General features: G+C 39.0%; 1 protein-coding gene across 16 annotated transcripts in view; it reads left to right on the forward strand.

The window, feature by feature from the left end:
* Nucleotides 1–20,921, forward strand: part of LOC129483216 (liprin-beta-1) — a 179,389-nt gene that overhangs the window by 92,959 nt on the left and 65,509 nt on the right. For all 16 annotated transcript variants that reach the window (XM_063640301.1, XM_063640315.1, XM_055280280.2 and 13 more), the window contains 2 exons: nt 19,100–19,198; nt 20,644–20,849. In XM_063640301.1, the coding sequence (XP_063496371.1) occupies nt 19,135–19,198; nt 20,644–20,849 (270 nt within the window). In that variant the 5' untranslated portion in view covers nt 19,100–19,134. The remainder of the gene's footprint in view (nt 1–19,099; nt 19,199–20,643; nt 20,850–20,921) is intronic.

A 20,921-nucleotide genomic window follows, 5' to 3' on the forward strand; every position in this document is an offset into this window, starting at 1 on the left:
ATGCAATAGAGCTTTCCTTTGGGAGGAATTTTTTCAATAAAAAAAATAAGCTATGACAGGTTTTACGTCAACAAAGAATTGTTATATAACCGGAATCATAAAGATTCTTGCATTTATATTGAAATAAATGTTAGGGTGATTTATTTTCCACAACTTCAAAATGACAATTGCTATTAATTAATTAATGAAACAGAAAAATTCCTAACTAAAAGAAGCAACTGGTGGTATTTGCTAGTATTAATACCTTCTAGTTATAAGTTGGCTATCTGAGAAACACTTCTTGATTTGGTTCATTAACCCAATGAATGAATCATGAATAGGAGATGCAGCACAGAAAACTATAGTTCCTGCAGACAGATCCTAGGAAGGTTTGACACCATGGGGGTTCTGAGCTTGGGCTGCTCACCACATTTATTGCCACTCTTTAGACCCCGAAAGCCTCAGCAGAGTGTATATCTCTTAAGATCCTATTATCCAGCTTTAACTCCATTTCCAAAATCCAGGAAATTATACAAGTTATTTGGAAAATTCCTGTGTCGCATGTTTTCAGTAGGATGTTAAGACATTAAAAAATGGCACTCCAACTTTGTGTTTTGTTGTGTAATAGGAGAGAGAGCAAACAAAGGGTGACATCAAAAAGACCATAAACATGCATGCAAAATGCATGTCCACACCCAGCAGAGGGGTGGGTGGAATTCAAGACCAGTTTGTGTTGGATTCCAAGATAAAAAGAGACTAAGTGGATGTGCCTGGGTTTCCTCAAGGGAGGAATTTATGGTATTTACTAGCACAAAGCAATCACTTAAAAGTTGAGTCAAATATTCCTGTACTTGCTTATAGGCATAGTCTATAATAAGGTAATGATTCATCTAGTTCCAACTTCACAGTAATAATCTTGGGTTATAGATGTGGAAAAAGGATTACATTTATCTGGTTTAATCTCATTTTACAAACAAGGAAAATGAAGCCTGGAAAATTTGTTTGAGCAATATGCTCTGTAACATCTCATAACTCCCAGTGGTATCATTTTCCACAAAAGAGGCAGAGTAGAGGGAAGAAAATGGTGTCCACAGGGCAGGGTCAGGGACCAGCCACACTCCAATCCCTGCTGGTGACTGCCCTCAGCCATCCTGGTGGCCTCAGCTGAGACCCAAGCCATCCCACAAAAGAGGTGTCCCAGGATAACTCAGGTATCACTAGTCATCTGGCAGATAAAGGCAAAGTTTGCATGAAAGTGGCAATTTGGGGGGGACATTTAAATGTTTCTATGCCTCATTTTCCTCTTCTATAAAAAGGGGATAATAGTGCGTTTGTTCTAAATCACTTGGGTACTTACTAAGCACTTAATAAATATTAGTTGTTATTATTTTCTTTTTTCCGTTCTCACTTCTTTTCCCTCTCTGCCTTCCTCCCTCCTCTTTTCCCTCCTTTCCTTTTTATACCCCATCTGCATTGTTTTCAAGCATAATATATAGGGCATGAGAGATATTTTTCTTTAAAAATCTGGCTGTTTTTGTGCTTTCTTCCCAAAATTTCCAGAACTCAGTTTTATCAGTATATTTTGAGAACCCCACTAGTGGACATTTAGGTTGTTTCCAGGTTTTTTTTTTTTTGGTTCTGTTTGAATCCCTCCTCTTCTACTTTGTAGCCCTGTGATCTCGTCAAGAGATGATGATCTTTGATGGCATTTTGGGGGTGATGTTCAGGTGGCAGCCAGATTGGAGGGGACCGTGGAGCAGACTATGGGACTACTCATTCTAAGGGCGTCATTGTGGAGAGTAAGCACCAGATCTTAACACAGGAAGGGTGAGGGAAGTGTCTGGGAGTGTTTTTTGTTTGTTTGGGGCTGGGATTTTTAGATCCAGAAGGTTTTCAACATATTTATTAGTTTAGCAGAATGAAACAGAGGAATGGAAGAGATTGAAGATGTAAAAGAGTGAAGGAATAATTGTCTGAAAGCTTGGCGTGAGATCAAGAATAAAAGGGCGGAGACTCTTCCTGTGATGGAAGGCCAGGAGCCAAGAACAGACAAGCAAGTCTACACAGGAACTTTAGATAGAGGGTTCCCCAGGATTGGCTTTGAGATTCTCAGTGTGGGGGGATCTGGAGTAATCTGCTGAGATTAAGTGTTGGAGGAATAGGAACAGGTTAGGGGAAAGTTTTATAGGAATTTTTAGAGACAGCCATTATGAGAAATGTGACAGGGAGGGAACTAATGATGGATAAAAGGATTCTTGAGTAACATTAAGTACCCAGTCAAGATTAGACAGCAGGCATTTGAAGTGGAGCCAAGTCAACTTCCTCTGGCTGTGCTTGGTACAGCTAAATCAAGAGGCAGCAAGACGTTTCATGAGGAAAAATAAATTTTTAACATTCTATTACTCTTTAATGGAGGGCAGGAATTGAAGCATCCTGATATGAAGATAATTCAAAGACATCCAATAGAGATGGCATAAATAGCAAAATTTGAAAAGTATGTTGTTCCCCAGCCTTGTTTTTAGGCTCAAACAAACACCCCATTAAGTAGAATGTATACCCCGATCACTTAGAATACTCAAGGTTCAAGGTGCCACTTAAAAATAAGGCAGATGCTGTACTTAGCTAGGGAAAAGGTATGTCTCTTGCAGGTGGGATCCCTTCACCAGGTCCACGAGATGGACTTGATTGGAAGCAAATACAGAATTGGAGATGGGTCAGTCGAACCTAGATCAGTTACCTACATGGTAGGTAAATGAGAAATACTCTGTGAATAACGTACAGTTGTCCCTTGTTGTCCATGGAGGATTGGTTCTAGGATCTCTTGAGGATCCCAAAAATCCATAGCAGCTCAAGTTCCTTATATAAAATGATGTAGTATTTGCCTATAACCTTCACACATCCTCCTGTATATGTTAAATCATCTCTAGATTGCTTAGAATACCTACTACAATGCAAATGCCATATAAATAGTTGCTCTACTGTATTTTAAAATTTCTATTTTTTTCTTTGAATGTTTTAAATCTGTGGTTGGTTAAATTCATAGATATGAAATTCATGGATATGGAGGCCTGAGTATATATATGTATATATATAAGTAAATGTATAAATTTATTCATGTCACTTTGGAGCACTAGTCCTATGAGACATAGTAAAATATGGAAAATCCTGACTGTATTGGTCATTTGGTAGCCCTGCCCACATCACTCAACATGTAGCTGTGGTAAAAGCAAGTTTTCAAGTTCCTGTCAAGACAGTTCAACACATTTACTCTCTTCTGCTTCTCTGCCTCCCTCATTCCCTCTCTCCTGAAAGTTATGGGTTGTCAGAACTTTTATTGAAATGAAAACAAAATCTAAGTTGATATTCTAATACGTGAAAGAGTCAGAGTCAAACAAGTCTATTAATATTTCATTCTTTCCTGTGCAGTACTGCAAAGCATGTTTGGTGGTGACTAAGGAATAGTTTCATTTTGATGGATATAAACAGTTATTTATTATTCAGTTCATGATCCCATGGTAAGTGTAAACCAAAAATAAAATTCCAGCCACCTGAATGGACCCCTCCTCTCGGCCAAGGGCATTCCAAAGTTAACCCAAAAAACTAGTTTAGTCTGTAATGGGAAGGGGGAGCCCAACATGACTCATTATTCCCTCCTCCTTTTTGGAATTACTGATAGCACAAAGTTTTTTTAAGTTGATAAGAAACATTGACAATCTATTCTCTGAAGCTGCCTACCTGGAGGCTTCATCTATATGATAAAACCTTGGTCTCCACAACCCCTCATCTTAACCCAGACATTCCTTTCTATTGATAGTAAGTCTTTAGATAATAACAACTTTTTCAACCAATTGCCAATCAGAAATTCACTGAATCTACCTATGATGTGGAACTAACCAACCCCTCTCCTCCAAATTGTGCTCCCTTTCTGGACTGAACCAATGTAGATCTTACATGTATCAACTGATGCCTCATGTCTCCCTAAAATGTATAAAAGCAAGTTGTAGCCTGACCACCTTGGGCACATGTTCTCAGGATCTCCTGAGGGCTGTGTCACAGGCTGTTGGTCCCTCATATTTGGCTCAGAATAAATCTCTCCAAAATATTTTACAGAGTCTGCCTCTTTTCATTGCCATAGACCTGGTAGAGAAATTTTAACAGTGGGTCTTTAGTCCTTAAAAAGCTTGATCTAGTAGAGACAACATTCCAAGGACCTGGTTAAGCAAGACTGCTTGCCAGAGATACACTTTTCCCTTAGCCAAGTATAACATCTATTAGAGATAACCAATGGTTCCATATGGTACTTGGTAACAGAGGCTGAGAGAGAATGGGTGTGGGGAGAGACAAGTGCTATAGGAGTACTTGATGATGTGGTAATCTTCCTTGAGTATTCTGCCATGACATTCAGTTTTTATATACAAGATCCAGGCACAGCCATCACTGGGTATCCACGGGGAATTGGTCCCAGGATCTCCCACAGGTATCAAAATCCAGAGATGCTCAAGTCCCTGATATAAAATGGCATCGAATTTGCCTATAACCTAAGAATATCCTCCTGTATACTTTAAATAATCACTAGATTACTTATAACACCCAATACAACATAAATGCTAGGTAAATCTTTGTTGTGTTGTTTAGGGAATAATGACAAGAAAAAGTCTGTAAATGTTTAGTCACAGACACGTTTTTTTTTCAAATATTTTCTATTCATGGTTGGTTGAATCCGCTGATGGTGCACCCACAGATATGGAGGGCCAGCTGTATTTCATCAAATTTCAGTGTAAAGGATGGCAAGATAATGACTCACCCAGATGACACTTTTATAGTTCCTCCTGTTTCCTTCCTTTGATGGATGAGGGAAATGCTGTCATACTCACAAGTTGAGAGTGGGCAGTTAGTTGACTCAGTAAATGGCTACTCCGTCCTCCTATGGCTTAGGCCATAGTCTTGAGTTTGTCCTTTCTCCCAAATGCTATATCCAGTTCTGTTGGCATTTACATCAAAAATATACACAGGGCAATAGAAACGTTGCTATCTTGTTGGGGGTATGTTACATAGGTTTATGCATTTGTCAAAACACATCAAACTGTGCAGTAAAGATCTGTGCATTTCACCCTCTAAATTATAATTTAATTCATATGTGTAATGCATCCTAATATATATAGTAATATACATTTTGTATTCAGAATACATAGCAATATGCATTTATATATATACATATATATTTACTATATGTGTATTCACACATACATTTTATATATATATTCATACATTTTATATATATATTTATATACAGACACACACATATTTACTATATGTGTATTCACACATACATACATAGCTAGTGTCCAATCACCATCTCTACTGCTCCCACCCTGACCCGAGCCACCAACAGAACACCTCTCATCTGAATTGTTGCAGTTGTTTTCCGACTGTTCTTGCTTCTACCTTTGTCACTCCTGCAGTGTGTTCTTAGGAAGGATACTTCTTAAAACAGAAACCAGATCATGTCATTCCTTGGCTCAGAACCCTCCAGTGGCCTTCCATCTCCACGCTCAATTGAAGTCAAAGCCTGGCTGCCATGGAGGCCCCAGATCCCACTACCCCACCACTCCCACCACGCCTTCTGTGCCTCTGGGACCACATTCCCTACTAACCCTCTGGCTCACCACCTTCCGGCCCACTGACCTCAAACATCAACTACATGAAGCTCTCCCTCCTAGGGGCCTTTGCATTTACTGTTGTTTCTCCCTGGAAGCTCTTCCCAGATATTTCTGTGACTTTCTCCCCTCACCTTCTTCAAGGTTTTAATCAATGTCACTTTATCAACGGGGCCTTCCATGATTATCTGATCAAAACTTCTAAGTCCCTGCCGTTCCCTTTCTGCACAAAGAGCTGGCACGGTATATAATTAAGAGGATGTGCTCTGCTGCCAGACTGACTTCACATCATTTTCTAGCTATGTGACTTGGTACCTCAGTTTGATCACCTTCTGTGCCTCAGTTTGATCACCAGTAAAGTGGGGATAAGTATTGTGTCATTAGGGTTATTGTAAGGATTAATCTAATTGATATATGAAAAGCACTAGAAACAGTGCCCGGTACATAGTAAGCTAATGTTAATGTTATTCCTCTTGCTTGCTTCATTATTTTTCCCATAACACTTATCAATCACCTTCTCACCTGCTATATATTTAAACTGTTTATTTTTTGTGGTTTCTTGCCATTACAATGTATGTGCCATCAGAGCAACAACTTTTTACTTTTTTTCCTCTTCTATTTTCTTTCTTTTTCTTCACTACTGTACCTTCATCACTTAGAATAGTGCCTGATATGCAGTAGGTACTTAATAAATATTGTGTAATCAATGGGTGAATGAGAGAAGAGTCTGTGCACTTTCAGGAGGCTGTAGGATAAGGTAGGTTAGGGAAGGGGCTGGAAACATTTTCTGCAAAGAGCCAGATAGTAAATATTTTAGGCTTCGTGAGTTACAACTACTCAACTTTGCTGTTGTGGCGTGAAAGCCACCATAGATGATATGTAAATGAATGAATGTGACTGTGTTCCGAAGAAACTATAAAAACAGGCAGTGGGCTAGATATGACCATAGGTCATAGTTTGCCAACTCCTGGGTTGGGCAATAATTTTTAGCTTTACTTTCCTCCTTCTCATTACTCCTCCCTTCAGCCGGCAATTAGTGCTATTCACTCAGAACTGAAATATGAATAACTTGAAAAGCATTACATTACCCCTTAGTATTTGGCTCAGTATTCGTTAATTGTACAAATTTTCCATATGTCTCTTAATATTGTAATAGGAAATAACAATGTTAAGAATATATTTTGAACTTTCCAGCTGTACAGTTTCAGGGCTCTGGTTTTCATTTCTCTTCTCCAACAGCTGAAAACTGGTGATTCTAGCTAGAAGCACGTATGCTATAAAGGAACAAGCAGTGTTGGCATTCCTCTTACTGTATAGCCAAGAGTGTAACTGGCACCCAGTTGGAATAGAAACCAACAGAAATTACCTATAAGACAAACTGTTTAGTTTATAATATTATTTATAAAAACTTATTCCTCCACAAAACTGTTTCCTAGCCCACAGTTTTTACCACTCTTCCCAATCAATTTTATGTGCTCACAAGTTTCTTCCAGCTTTTTAATGCAGTGATTTTTTGACCATGTGACAAACTGAAACTTTAACACAAAATATATAGCTTTTATTGTTGTAATTAAAGCAGACCTGAAATTATACTCATTTTGCTGATCTGATCCATTGTAATTAGACATATAAGCAGTCCAACTACGTGACTGCAACTGATGTGAATTTGACGCAACCAGAAATGGTTTTTGTGTCACCTCTTCTGAATTTAGCAGCACATCTTTATTGTCGGTGCTCACAGTTTTCCACTTGCCATTTAATTATCTTCATCATTTTATATGTGTGAAAAGAGAACAAACCTGGACCATACTCCCCATTTGTTGGGGTTTTCTTGCTCCCTGTGTTATGCCTTTTTACAGCTGTGATCCGTGGCTGCAGTTTCCAATCAGAGTGCGACGTAACCTATTCCCAAGACACCTGGCCGATGTGCCCCCCAGAGCAGTGCTGCTCAAACCATCTCTTGGGAAAGACCATTTTGTTTTTCCATCATGAATTGATTCATTTTCTAAAATTTGATTTAAAAAGAAAATTGAGTTGCCAGCAGAATTATCACATAATTGGATATCACAGCAAGGCCAAGTTGCGATGTAATTTTTAAAAACATTTATTCTCAATTTCTGTACTTACAGTAGACCAGTAACAGTTTGTGCACCAGCTGCAGTCCACAGACCACATTCTAAGCAAATGCCACTTCAGTGGTTTTTCACTCCAGTGGTTTTCAAACTTTTTAACCCAATATAAAGTATGCATTCTTAGGCTGTAAAACACATGAGTGTGTACATGCCTGTGCAGGCACACACACGGACATACTCTGAAACCACTGGAATGTCAGCCCCCTAAGGGCAGAGCTTAGCTTTTCTTGGGTCTTTTTCACTGTTCTGCCTCTAATACCTGGAACATAGTAGGCCCTCAATCAATATTTGTTGCAGGTGTGTGTGTGTGTGTGTATGTGTGTGTCTGAATAATCAAATCAAAATTTTCACACGATAATACTTAACCTTTACTCCTGATGAAATAGCCTTTTGTTGTCTATTTAATAAAAAGAAATGCTGATTTCAGTGTAATAATTCTATTTCAGTACATTCTAATTTTAGGAGTCGTGACCCATGGTTTACAAAACATTTGTTTAGAAGGTGCTCATGTATAGGAATTTGTTATTCTTTTCTTCTTCAGAACTTTGAGTAGCTGTTGCTCACTCCTGTCTTCCTATGGGTATACATATCCCAGAACTCCTTACATCTAGGAAGCAGTCCACGTAGCCTGCATACATTAGGTTGGTAGGCCTGTGAAGGAAAATAGAGATAGATGAGTCTCCAGGTTTTTAAGAGCTAAAAAGAAGGGAAGAATGAGGTTAGAGTTAGAGTGGGTAGAGCAATAACAAGTTGAAACAGACCCGCTGATACTCCTCCATAATACTGGGGACTAAGTTTGCAAACTCTTAGGAATAATGTCATTCTAAAATAGTACAATGAATTTGATTCACCTACATCTCAAAGAGCATGAAATTTCAGTTTTTAAGATTGTGGATAGCAAGGCTGATAATAATGATCACGTTTATCTAAATGTATCCTAAAAGTTAAGGTCATGGCTTGGTGCAGTGTCTCACACTTGTAACCCCAACACTTTGGGAAGCCAGGGGGAAAGGATTGCTTGAGCTCAGGAGTGTGAGACCAGCCTGAACTATATAGCAAGACCTGGCCTCTACTAAAAATAAAAATTTTAAAAATCAGCTGAGTATGGTCACACCCACCTGTGGTCCCAGCTACTGGGGAGGCTGAGGTGGGAGGATCACTTGAGCCCAGAAGGTCAAGGCAGCAGTGAGCCGTGATCATGCCACTGCGTTCCATCCTGTGTGACAGAGCCAAGACCTTGTCTCCAAAAAACAAAACAAACAAAAACACAAGTAAAGGTCAAGATGCAGTTTTCTGGCTTATGCAGCTAAGAGGAAGGTGATACTGTCAGCCAAAACAGGGCATACGGGAGCCAGGATACTTAAGACATCAGAGTGTGTGTGTGTTTGCGGAGCCACTGAGTCATAGCTGCACACAGCAAGCATTTGGTGTCCACCACACTAGAAGATGGGGAGCAGATAGCAGAAATACAGTCTGTTTTCAAGGAGCGCACAGCTTCATCCAGGAGACAATCACTGTAAAATCAGGGCTGTCATGGAGATGGTGGGCAGGCTGGCCTTGGAGGAAAGAATGCGTGACCCACCTTGAAAAACGTGTGTCCCAGGACAAAGAAGAGAGTCCAAGCAGTACGGGGATCAGTGCGTGTCATGGCACAGAGGTGAGAGGGCAGAAGTGTCTTCCAAGGAGGGCATGTCTTTGCAGTATGGTGGGAGGCTGGCAGTCCTGTACATAGTTTATAGTTTGGATTAGAAACTACCGAATGAGTGAGAGGCATATGTGGGAACAATATGGCTTTTGGACTCAAATTGCACTTCTTCAGTGACCTTGAACAAATTCCTAACTTCTCCATGTAGTCATAACAATAGCTAGTAAGAGTAGATATGGAGAAATGGAGCTTTCTTTCAACTTATCACAACTTATCACAAGATCTTCAAATCTACTGACATTTGATACACATTAGTTTTTCAATAGCTGCAGCATCCTTTATTCGAGAAGTAAAAGATCTTGGCTTATTATATAAACCTTTTCATCAACTCTCTTCTGGTTATTCCTAAGCATTAATAGCAGAGAGCCAGAAGGCTCATTTCCTGTTACCTCATCCTATTTTCCCTTGCTGCTTCATTTATTTGATTACTTACTAGCTTTGCCTCTTTGTATTTTGTGGCGTTTCATTTTAGTGAACAAGAGAAGTAACTTTTACTAATGTATTGTCATTAATACGCCCTCTTTTGTACTCTGCCTTACAATCCTCTGTGAGTGGCTGTTCCATTTCCTGAATAGCGTGTGCATGTGTGTGTTTGTATTTGTGAGGGTGGTTAAAATAACAAGTATTTTATTATTTGGTTTATAAATATTTGGTGAGCCCTTAGTATGCTGGAGGTTATGATAGAGAAATAAAATATCTAAGACAATATGTCATGGTTGAAGGTGTTTGAAAATTTTGTGGTTTAAATACACGGATGAAAAAACTGAAATGTTTTATTATGGAAAGCTTCAAATACATACAAATATAGATAGGATACCCAGCTGGGTGCAGTGGCTCACACCTCTACTCCCAGTAATTTTGGAGGCTGAGGTGAGCAAATCGCTTGAGCCCAGGAGTTCAAGACCAGCCTGGGCAACATAGCGAAACCCTGTCTCTACAAAAATAAGCCAGGTGTGGTAGTCCCAGCTACTTGGGAGGCTGACATGGGGGGACTGCTTGAGCCCGGAGAGGTTGAGACTGCAGTGAGCCATGTTTGTGCCACTGCACTCCAGCCTGGGCGATAAAATGAGACTGTTTCAAAAAATATTTGTATAGATAGATAGAATAGTATAGTGTACCCCTACATACCATCACCCATTTTCAACAATTATCAACTTATGGCTAATCTTGTTTTATCAATATCTTTACCCTTATTTTATTCTATTTTATTTTTAAAGCAAATTCCAAATGTTGTATCATTTTATCCATGAGTATTTTGTGACTTGTCTCTAAAAAATAAGGACTCAAAAAAGATAAGTATAATAGCATTATTAATAACCTTAGAATGACAGTAAGTCCTTAATATCAAATACACACTGTTCAAATTTCCAGTTATATCATCCATTCTATACTTATTTTACAGATTTTTTTTTTTTTTGGAGACAGAGTCTTGCTCTGTCGCCCAGGTTGGAGTGCAGTGGCACTCCAATCTCAGCCCACTGCAATCTCAGCCTCCCACATTCAAGTGATTCTCCTGCCTTAGCCTCCTGAGTAGCTGGGACTACAGGCACATACCACCATGCCCAGCTAAGTTTTGCATTTTTAGTAGAGATAGGGTTTCCCCATGTTGGCCAGGCTGGTCTCAAACTCCTGACCTCAAGTGATCTGCCCGCCTTGGCCTCCCAAAGTGCTGGGATTACAGGGGTGAGCCACTGTGCCTGGCCTTATTTTACAGTTTGAAGCCTCCTCAGGAGGCTAAGGTGGGAGGATCACTTGAGCCCAGGAGTTTGAGGCTAGCCTGGGCAATATAGCCAGACCCCATTTAAAAAAAATGTGTTGTAACATTAGATATCACCCCTGCTGCCAACATCCCCTACCTTTTCTGGTTTCACTGCTTCCCCTGCCCTTGTTTTGCCCTTTCCAAGTGATTCTGAATTAATTTTCTAGGGATGTTAGAGCAGATTGGTGGTGAAAAGGGTTTGGGCTCATGGAGTGGGGAGGGAAAACATATGTGATGACAAATACATAGCAGAGAAACAGAAAACAAGGAGGGTTGTATTTAAGAATCTCTAAAATGTTGCAGACATATGGACCTATAGTGGTTGAGGTTTAAAGGGAGAGATTTTTTGAATTAAAACCTGAATGGCTTCTTCAGAGCTGTTATTTTTGGATGAAAAGTAAGAAGCTGAGGCATGGGGAGAGGAATTCTGCCCTTATTTACCTTGTCAGCCAATTTCCACCTTGTCTGGGCAGGGCTTGTCGTCCCAAGGAGGAAAGACAGGCCTCAGTGTGTGTGAGTCTAGTGATTGAGTGCGCCTCAGAGCCAGTGGGAGGGCTTGGAAAAACACAGATTGCTGGGCCTGCCCCTGGTGTTTCTGATTCAGTAGACCTAGGGTGGGGTCCAGGAATTTGCATTTCTTTTTTTTTTTTTTTGAGATGGAGTCTCACTGTGTCGCCCAGGCTGGAGTGCAGTGGTACGATCTTGGCTCACTGCAACCTCTACCTCCTGGGTTCAAGCAATTCTCCTGCCTCAGCATCTCCAGTAGCTGGGACTACAGGCTCACACCACCACGCCCAGCTAACTTTTGTATTTTTAGTAGAGGTGGGATTTCACCATGTTGGCCAGTCTGGTCTCGGACTCCTGACCTCAAGTGGTCTGCCCACCTCAGCTTCCCAAAGTGCTGGGATTACAGGCGTGAGCCACCATGTCTGGCAGGATTTGCATTTCTTACTAGCTCACAGGTGATGCTGCTGTTCCAAACCACTGACCTACTAGTACCTGTTTCTCCCTTTAGATCCGGTTTGGTTTTTGTTTTAAATTAATTTTTATGAGTACATAGTAGGTATGTGCCTTTATGGGGTACATGAGATATTTTGATACAGGCATACATCACATAATAATCACATCAGGGTAAATGGGGTATCTATCACCTCAAGCATCTGTCATTTCTTTGTGTTACAGACATTCCAATTCTTTTAGTTATTTATAAATGTACAGTAAATTATTGTCGACGGTTGTCACCCTGTTGTGCTAGCAAATATGATGTCTCTGTTTTTAAGACAGTTTCTCTTTGCTGAGATTGTATTAGCTGCACACATTGGCAATCATTGCGTAATTGATTAACCTTCTGAGACAGCTTCTTGGCAGAAAAAAAATTAAAAAACTAAACTGTTGAGAAAGGTATGAGTAATTTGTGTGAAAACATATTCTATTTTCATAATGACCACAGAATACTGTGGCATTCTACCAGCCTAGTCGAATGTATGTGAACATTCTCCCTTTCTCTGAAGATTCCTTCTTTTAAGTGTCTTAATCTCAGTGAATTGTATGCATCTTGGGTAAGAAGTTCAGGGTTCTCTTTCAAACCCAAGCATTTTACCTAAAGAAAGCTGAGAAAGCTAGGACAAATGTTATTCTCACAAAAATTTAAAAGAAACTTGCTAATTTTCTTATGGCCTTTCTTTTCTTCACAGGAAGACTGGGCAGTGAGCCTGACCTAAAACATCAGTTAGTCAGCAACCCTGCAAAAAATTATGGTGTCCTGCCAACGCTTTAGCCACCACACCCATGCCCGGAACTTTCCTTGATATTTTACCCCATTCAAATCTGCTCTAATGGGTCCTGACCAAACTTGAAATATACCCTGAACATATTTCTGTTGGTTACCCACCCCCCTCCCCCGGTTTAGTCTCTTACTATAATATTTGAATCTTATCCCCAAGAGCTTGCTTATCTAAAACTTTCCTACATTTGTTTTTACTAAGCCATTGGAATAGGAAACCAGTAGCCCGAGAACTCCTGCAAACAGCTCATTTCACCGTTTACATCACCCAACAAATAAGAGGCTTCTCCAGTTTGAACTATGACTTTGAACCCCAGCTTCACTCCTTTGTTGTGGTGGTGATTAATATATTTCCTGGTACCTTTTTCTTTAGGAAGTCATTCAAAGAAGCATATATTAGCCACTTAGAATCCAGAAATAAATTTGCTATTTTTTTTTTTTTTTTTCGAAACGGAGTCTCGCTCTGTCGCCCAGGCTGGAGTGCAGTGGCGCGATCTCGGCTCACTGCAAGCTCTGCCTCCCGGGTTCACGCCATTCTCCTGCCTCAGCCTCCCGAGTAGCTACAGGGAGCTACAGGTGCCCGCCACCACGCACGGCTAACTTTTTGTATTTTTTGTAGAGACAGGGTTTCACCGTGTTAGCCAGGATGGTCTCGATCTCCTGACCTCGTGATCTGCCTGCCTCAGCCTCCCAAAGTGCTGGGATTACAGGCGTGAGCCACCACGCCCGGCATAAATTTGCTATTTTGTGAGAATTATTGGATGCTGTTCTTTAGGATTTTTTTTCTTTATTTTTGAGACAGGTTCTTTATCGCCCAGGCTAGAGTGCAGTGGCACAATCACAGCTCACTGCAGCCTTGAGCTCCTGGGCTCAAGTGATCCACCTCAGCCTCCTGAGCAGCTGGAACTACAGGCACCTGCCACCACACCCAGCTTATTTTGTATTATTTTTTGTAGAGACAAGGTCTCACTATGTGGCCCAGGCTGGTCTCAAACTCCTGGGCTCTAGCGACCCTCCTGCCTTGGCCTCCCAAAGTAGGGGGATTACAGGTGTGAGTCACTGTGCTTGGCCTTGGATGGTGAAGTTGTAATTTTCTAAGTGGTTTTGTCCACCCAAAGAACTCAATTATAACTGGCAGATTTCTGGGTAAGCAAAGAATGAAAAGAAACGGAGCTGGATATTCTGAACCTTTTATTTTGGACCATAGGTTCATATAGTTGGATTATTCATGATCCTTGATTCATGACATATTATCATCATAGTCTTAGATGCAGAGGTCCATGCATATCCAACTTCATTCATTATTTAGTTCTTTTTTAAAATGGAATTTTTATTTCTAATTTCTAACAACCAACTTCTCTTTCCTAATTTTTCAAATACAAAAGTTTTATTTGGAAAGTAATCCTAGGAAAGACTTAGAGAAATAAAGAATATAACTGATAAATGATGCATTATCAAACAAGTTACCACTCTGAGTAGATCTTAATTGTCTGGATAATTCTGGGAACCAATGTAGATTACATGAATCAGAATTCGGTCTTTCTAGGGGAAAGAGTGCTGGAATATTTAAAGCTGATAACTTTAAATATTAAAGGAACATTAATTCTCTGGCATTTTCAGACCACCACATGCAATGGCAGAGGCCTCCCTGAAATCTTGGACAGTTAAAAGTTGGGCTGGCATGCATGGAATTACAGAGGACAGCAATTACATCTGCCTCAGAAGCTAAACAGTATTATTAATTCATATGTTTCAAAGGCATTCCCAATTAAATTAGTTCTAAATGAATTTTATGCTTTCAACACTTAGCCAACAATGAATGGTTCTTTCCTAGTTAAAATAAAGAACTTAAATGGGATTGACATTGGGATTCTTAATGCCTGACAAGCTTTAAAGACCATTGCATAGTTTGATGAGTTTTAGCAAATGTATAAACTTGTGTAACCTATATCTCAATCGAGATACTGACCAGAAATTCCACTGATGTCTCCTTTCAGTCACTCACCATTTTCTGTAAGTAATTATTGCTCTACCTTCTGTCATAGGTTGCCTGTTCTTGAATTCATATAAAAGTATCATACAGTGCATGGTCCTTTCTGTCTGGCTTCTTTTGCTCAACATAATGTTGCATGTATTATTTGTTCCGTCTCTCTACTGTAGAATAATATTTCATCGTATTAGAATAATATTTCATTGTATTAGAATAATATTTCATTATATTAATTATGTGAGGAAGCCCAGGGAATCTTCCTCTCAGAAATATTTATGAAGATTTAAGAGAGTCTTTTTAGAGACCAGGGGATTTTCTAAAGCTTTTTTATTTAGCCTTTTCATTTTTAAAAATACGTTGACCTAGCCCCGAAAATTAACATAGCTTTATCAACACAGATGCCTGATAAATTAGGCTGTCTCTAAAATAGCTCAAGCCATGGGCAAGGCAGAATTTTAATAAATATGGACGGTCTATTTTTAGTACTTCACCACTTCAAGTTGTGTGTTTCTTACTCTTCTGTGTAGTTCTTTAAAACCCATTTGAAATTTTCAAAACTGATTCTTTGGCCTTAAATATATGCCTTATCCTGGTGAATATAACGTGTAGACTTGAATGTATATTCTGCATTTGTGTGTTTTGTTCTATAAATTGAATTTGGTCAAGATGGTTGATAATATTTTCAAATCTTGTGTGTTACTGAGTTTTTTTTCCTACCTTACCTGTCAATTTAAAAGAAGGTTGTAAAAGAACAAATGATAGAAGGGACAAACAGAAAAGTAATAGCAGGACAATAGACTTAAATCCAACCTTATTAGTAGATTTAAGTCCAACCAGGTCAACCATATTTATATTATGTTAAATATAAGTGGATTAAATTTGTCTAATTCTCCCTTAACACCATCAGTTTTTGCTTCATGTATTTGGAAGCTTTGTTATTAGTTGCAAAAACATTTGTGCTTCTTATGACTTCCTGATGAATTAACACTTATTATTGTAAACTATCTTTCTTTCTAGTCATACTTCCTGATTTGTAGTTTTTTAATAAACCCGCTCCTGCTTTCCTATGCTTACATATATATGTTATCTCATTTTTCATCCTTTTACTATTATATTTCTTTATATTTAAAGTCTCTATTAACAGCACATAATTAGGACTTAAAAAACGAATGTGATGATCTCTGGCTCTTATCAGTGTTTATTGCATTTGTACTTAATGTAATTTTAAAAATGTTATTTTAAAAAATTGTTTTATTTCAGTAGCTTTAGGGGTGCAAGTGGTTTTCAGTTACATGAATGAATTGTATAGTGGAAGTCTGGGATTTTAGTGCTCCTGTCACCTGAATAGTGTACATTGTACCTATTTTCATCCTTACCTCCCTCTCACTCTTCCTGCTTCTGAGTCTCCGCTGTTATATACCACTTTGTATGCCTTTGCATACCCTCTCTTAGCTCCAACTTACACAACTCTTAATCCGATTATTTATATGCTTCAGTTTAAGTCTACCACCTTGGCTATTGATTTTTCTTTCTCCTATGTGTCCATTGTTTCTTCATTACTGCCTTTGGATTTAATAAAATCGTGGCTGAGTCTGTAGGGTTGTATGAGCCCAGGAATTCAAGACCAGTCAACTGGCAACATAGTGAGACCTTGTCTCAAAAAGCAAAAAGTAAAGATTCTGTGAATTCATATTCTCCACAACACTTGGTTGTGTCAATTTTTTCACTAATTGGGTATAAAACATTATCACATTCCTTTAGATTCCTCATTTATTAATGATAGTAAGCACCTCTTCATATTTTTATTGGTTGAAAACATTTCTTCTGCCAAATGATTGTTCATATCCTCATGCCTTCCATTTTTTCATTGATTTCTAGGAATTCTACACTTGGAATACCACTGAACTGGACCACTTATATTTGACTACTTTTAACTTATTAGAGAAATCTTTGGCCTTTGATTCTAATGCCAGTCCCTGGCTACCTGTTTAATTTGCAAAGCCTTCCAAATTGGGCCCCCTTATCCTACTCCATTTTTCCCCTTAGCACCTACCACCTTCGCCATGTTACATATGCGTTTATTACTTGTATGTACTGTCTTTCCCTGACTAGTACATGCAGGCTGCTATATGATATAGAGATTAAAAGTTAGCGTTTTGAACTTTCATAGCAATTTAACATTGTCATCATATTTTTATTAAATGAAGGGATTCGTCTCCAATGAATTGGAAATTTTTAAAGAACTAGTTCTTCCCTACTTTGAAAAACGTGATCTAGGTTGTCTTATACCTTCATTTAATAGCATTTGAAAGGCTCATTAAACAGAACAGAGAAGAACTCGGTAACTATTATACCTATCGGACTTGAAACAGTGTTTATGCTCTACACAAAATATAGTTGCTAACAAAGATGAATATTTTTTTCTAATTTAATGAGATGATATGTTTTTCTAATATGGGCATTACTTTGTGTTATTGGTATTCCCATGTTTATAGCTGAGCCTGGTATGTGTCTCTTTGTTTTATATAGACACATATATAAATGTATCTATACGAAATACTGCTTTTTAAATGAAAGAGAATGCAAGCCACTTAATTATGTAATTCAGCTTAAACCTTTATGCTGTCAGTTTTCATATTTTGAGTTTCTCATACTGGAATGTGGTTGTTAAATGTGTGTCCTGCTTGTTTGGATGGTGCACTGGCTGAGTGTGTGAATAAATTTTTTGGGATGACCTAGGTTCATAACCTAACTTGTTGATTCCTTGTTTCCTGGGTAACTGTAGACACGTACCTTGAGTATTTTCATGCTGTAGTATTTCCAGATAAATGGTAGTGATATTTTTCACCTTTGGAAGTGAGTAAAGTTCTGGAAAATCCTTAGGTGAAATGACTTTAAATCAAAATGATATTTTACAACAATTATATGGCATTATGTTAGAATGAATGCATAATTGGGAACTGATCCAAGAAGTTGATACCAGAACTATAAATATATTTGTGAAAATCAAGTGGTGTGATTTGGCTGCTTGGAAACACAGGGCAAAGGTTTCTGTGAAACAGCATGCCCTTTATTTCCCAGGTATTTGCTATACCACAGTATCTATAATATAGTAAGAGCTTTATTCGGGTCTATTGGGAGAATCTACTGGGTGCTTAGTCTGGTACCTGAAATGCATTAATGAATGTTGAAAATCACATTATGTTGACTTTTTCCTGCTAATGACCAAAGTTTTTGCAAGAATTATCTCAATATATTTTTTAACAGATAAACCAATGAGTAGATTGTGACGTAATTTCAGGATAAACCCATCTTCAGATAGGATCACGTGAACAGAAATTATGTATTATAGTGGAAGTTAGATAGACCTAGGTTAGAAACTGAACTTCGCTATATTTACTTTGCTGTGTTTCCATGCAAAAATCAAACATCTTTTATCCTCATTTATAAAATGGAGATGAATTTACACATTTTATACGGCTGTTGACCAAGGATTATGGATAATTTATGTAAATGTGTAGGAACCACTATAGGCACTCAGTATGTGATAGCTATGGCTCCACTACAAAATGTTTAATACCAGTAGGGGTGTATGTGTGTGTTTGTATGTGTGTGTGTGCACATACATTTAGTATATGTGTTAGTGAATCCTTTTCTTAGACAAATCTTAAGCCCTTGTACAGAAAGAAAAAACAAAAATAAACAAAATTAAGAGAACAGAGATTGGGTGAGGCTGGTAAAGGGAGAAAGGAGTCTTGTCAGGCCAGTGCTTGTCATGGCCTTCAGCAAGCTTCCATGGCCATCCCTGTTGCCCTTTACAGAGGTCTAGAGTTCTAGAGAACAGCACGGAAACCATGCTAGTGGATTTTAAACACCTCAAGGGCAAGAACGGAATCTTCTTTATTAACTGATACAGGTATCGCATGTGGCCTTGCACTACAGTAGGTGATTGGCCACAGCTTACTACTCCACTACTGAAGTTCTTCTTCCATATTTGACTACACAGCAGAGTTATCATCTGAAGGTGAATTAGCAAACCCACTAGCAAGCCTGTGTCATTTAATGGATGTAATGATAACATCATTTTTTTTCAGATCTGGGTTGGAATTTGCCCCCGACAAATAAGAAAATGATGAGTGATGCAAGTGACATGTTGGCGGCGGCGTTGGAGCAGATGGATGGTATCATAGCAGGTGATCTGCATCCTGTGAAAGACAGAATCACAACATTTACTCTGCTCACTTGGCTTTTTCACTACAACTTTCGTATTATCTTTTCACTGTATTTTCATTTTTTAGCCCTATGCCTTTTGCTTCCCTGTAATTTCGTCTTTGTTCCTCTTCTCCATTTTCTGCCAGCATTATTTTCAAACATTATTTTAAAGTATCAAAAATTCCAGTTCCATCCTAGGTTTCTAATCAAGGATAAAGAATCTGCATCTCAGGTAATTCTGGTGTAGGTGGTCTGTGGACCATACTTTGAGGGACACTTCTCTACCCAGTAAACATGAATGTTCTGATCTGTTTTCTTGAATTCAAAGTTCACTTTCCACCAATGACTCCCATATCTTTTTTTTTTTTTTTTTTTTTTTTGAGATGGAGTCTCTCTCTGTTGCCTAGGCTGGAGTGCAGTGGTACAATCTCAGCTCACTGCAACCTCCGCCTCCTGGGTTCAAGCAGTTCTCTCCCTCAGCCTCCGAAGTAGCTGGGATTACAGGCACCCACCACTGCGCCTGGCTAATTTTTGTATTTTTAGTAGAGACAGGGTTTCACCATCTTGGCCAGGCTAGTCTTAAACTCCTGACATCGTGATCCACCCGTCTCTTGGCCTCCCAAAGTGCTGGGATTACAGGCGTGAGCCACCGTGCCCAGCCATATCTATTTTTTTTTTTAAGAGAGGAGGTCTTGCTCTGTTTCTCAAGCTGGAGTGCAGTGGCTATTTACAGGCATGATTACCTGTGAATAACATGCATAGTGCAGCCTTGAAATGCTGTGCTCAAGCAACCTTCCCACCTCAAGTACCTGCGATTACAGGTACGTGCCACTGCACTTAGCTTGTTCGCATCTATTTACCTTCCCAATTCTTTGCTAAGCTTCCAGTTCCTATCTCTAATTTCCAACCAGATATCTCTCCAGAAATGTCCTATAGGCACACCAGTATCATCATTTAATACATTGAGCTCATTATCTTTCCTCAGAATTTACTCTGATAGTCTTTATCTGGGTTCATTTCATAACCCTTCATCCACAGTTTTTCTAAGCCAGAAATCATTTGGTCCAATATTGGTCCGGAATGGACCAGCTCTAATATTTGTATTTTCTGATCTGCCACTTTCTTATCCATGATCTCCACGAGGCCAGCACACCTCATACCAAAGCCCACCAGGCTCTTTTTCTTTCTATACCCCATGATTGGCCTCCTAGTTACGAATTGGACCATGGATATTTACCATCAACTACATGGTTTTAATTTTTGCACCATGTAACTCTGACTTGGAGAGATTTATGTGATTGAATTCTCTTTTTTCTGTCTCTTTTGATTGTTCCTTACTGTGACTAGACTGGTTTACCGCCTTCGGCTTTGGTATTTTTATCTAACATAAATCCCGTTGCTCTTCCTGTGATTTTGTTTAACTTAGGTTCTAAGGCCCTGGAATATTCCAATGGGATTTTTGATTGCCAATCTCCCACCTCTCCATTCATGGGAAGTTTGCGAGCTCTGCACCTTGTGGAAGACCTGCGTGGATTGTTAGAGATGATGGAAACAGATGAGAAAGAAGGCTTGAGATGCCAGATCCCAGATTCAACAGCAGAAACGCTCATTGAATGGCTTCAGAGTCAAATGGTAGGGTCTGCCTGTTATAAATTCTGTGTTACAAATCCTTTGTTGCTTATTCCAAAATTTAGAACATAGAAT

This window comes from Symphalangus syndactylus, chromosome 5, assembly GCF_028878055.3.
Source record: "Symphalangus syndactylus isolate Jambi chromosome 5, NHGRI_mSymSyn1-v2.1_pri, whole genome shotgun sequence".
Taxonomy (NCBI): domain Eukaryota; kingdom Metazoa; phylum Chordata; class Mammalia; order Primates; family Hylobatidae; genus Symphalangus; species Symphalangus syndactylus.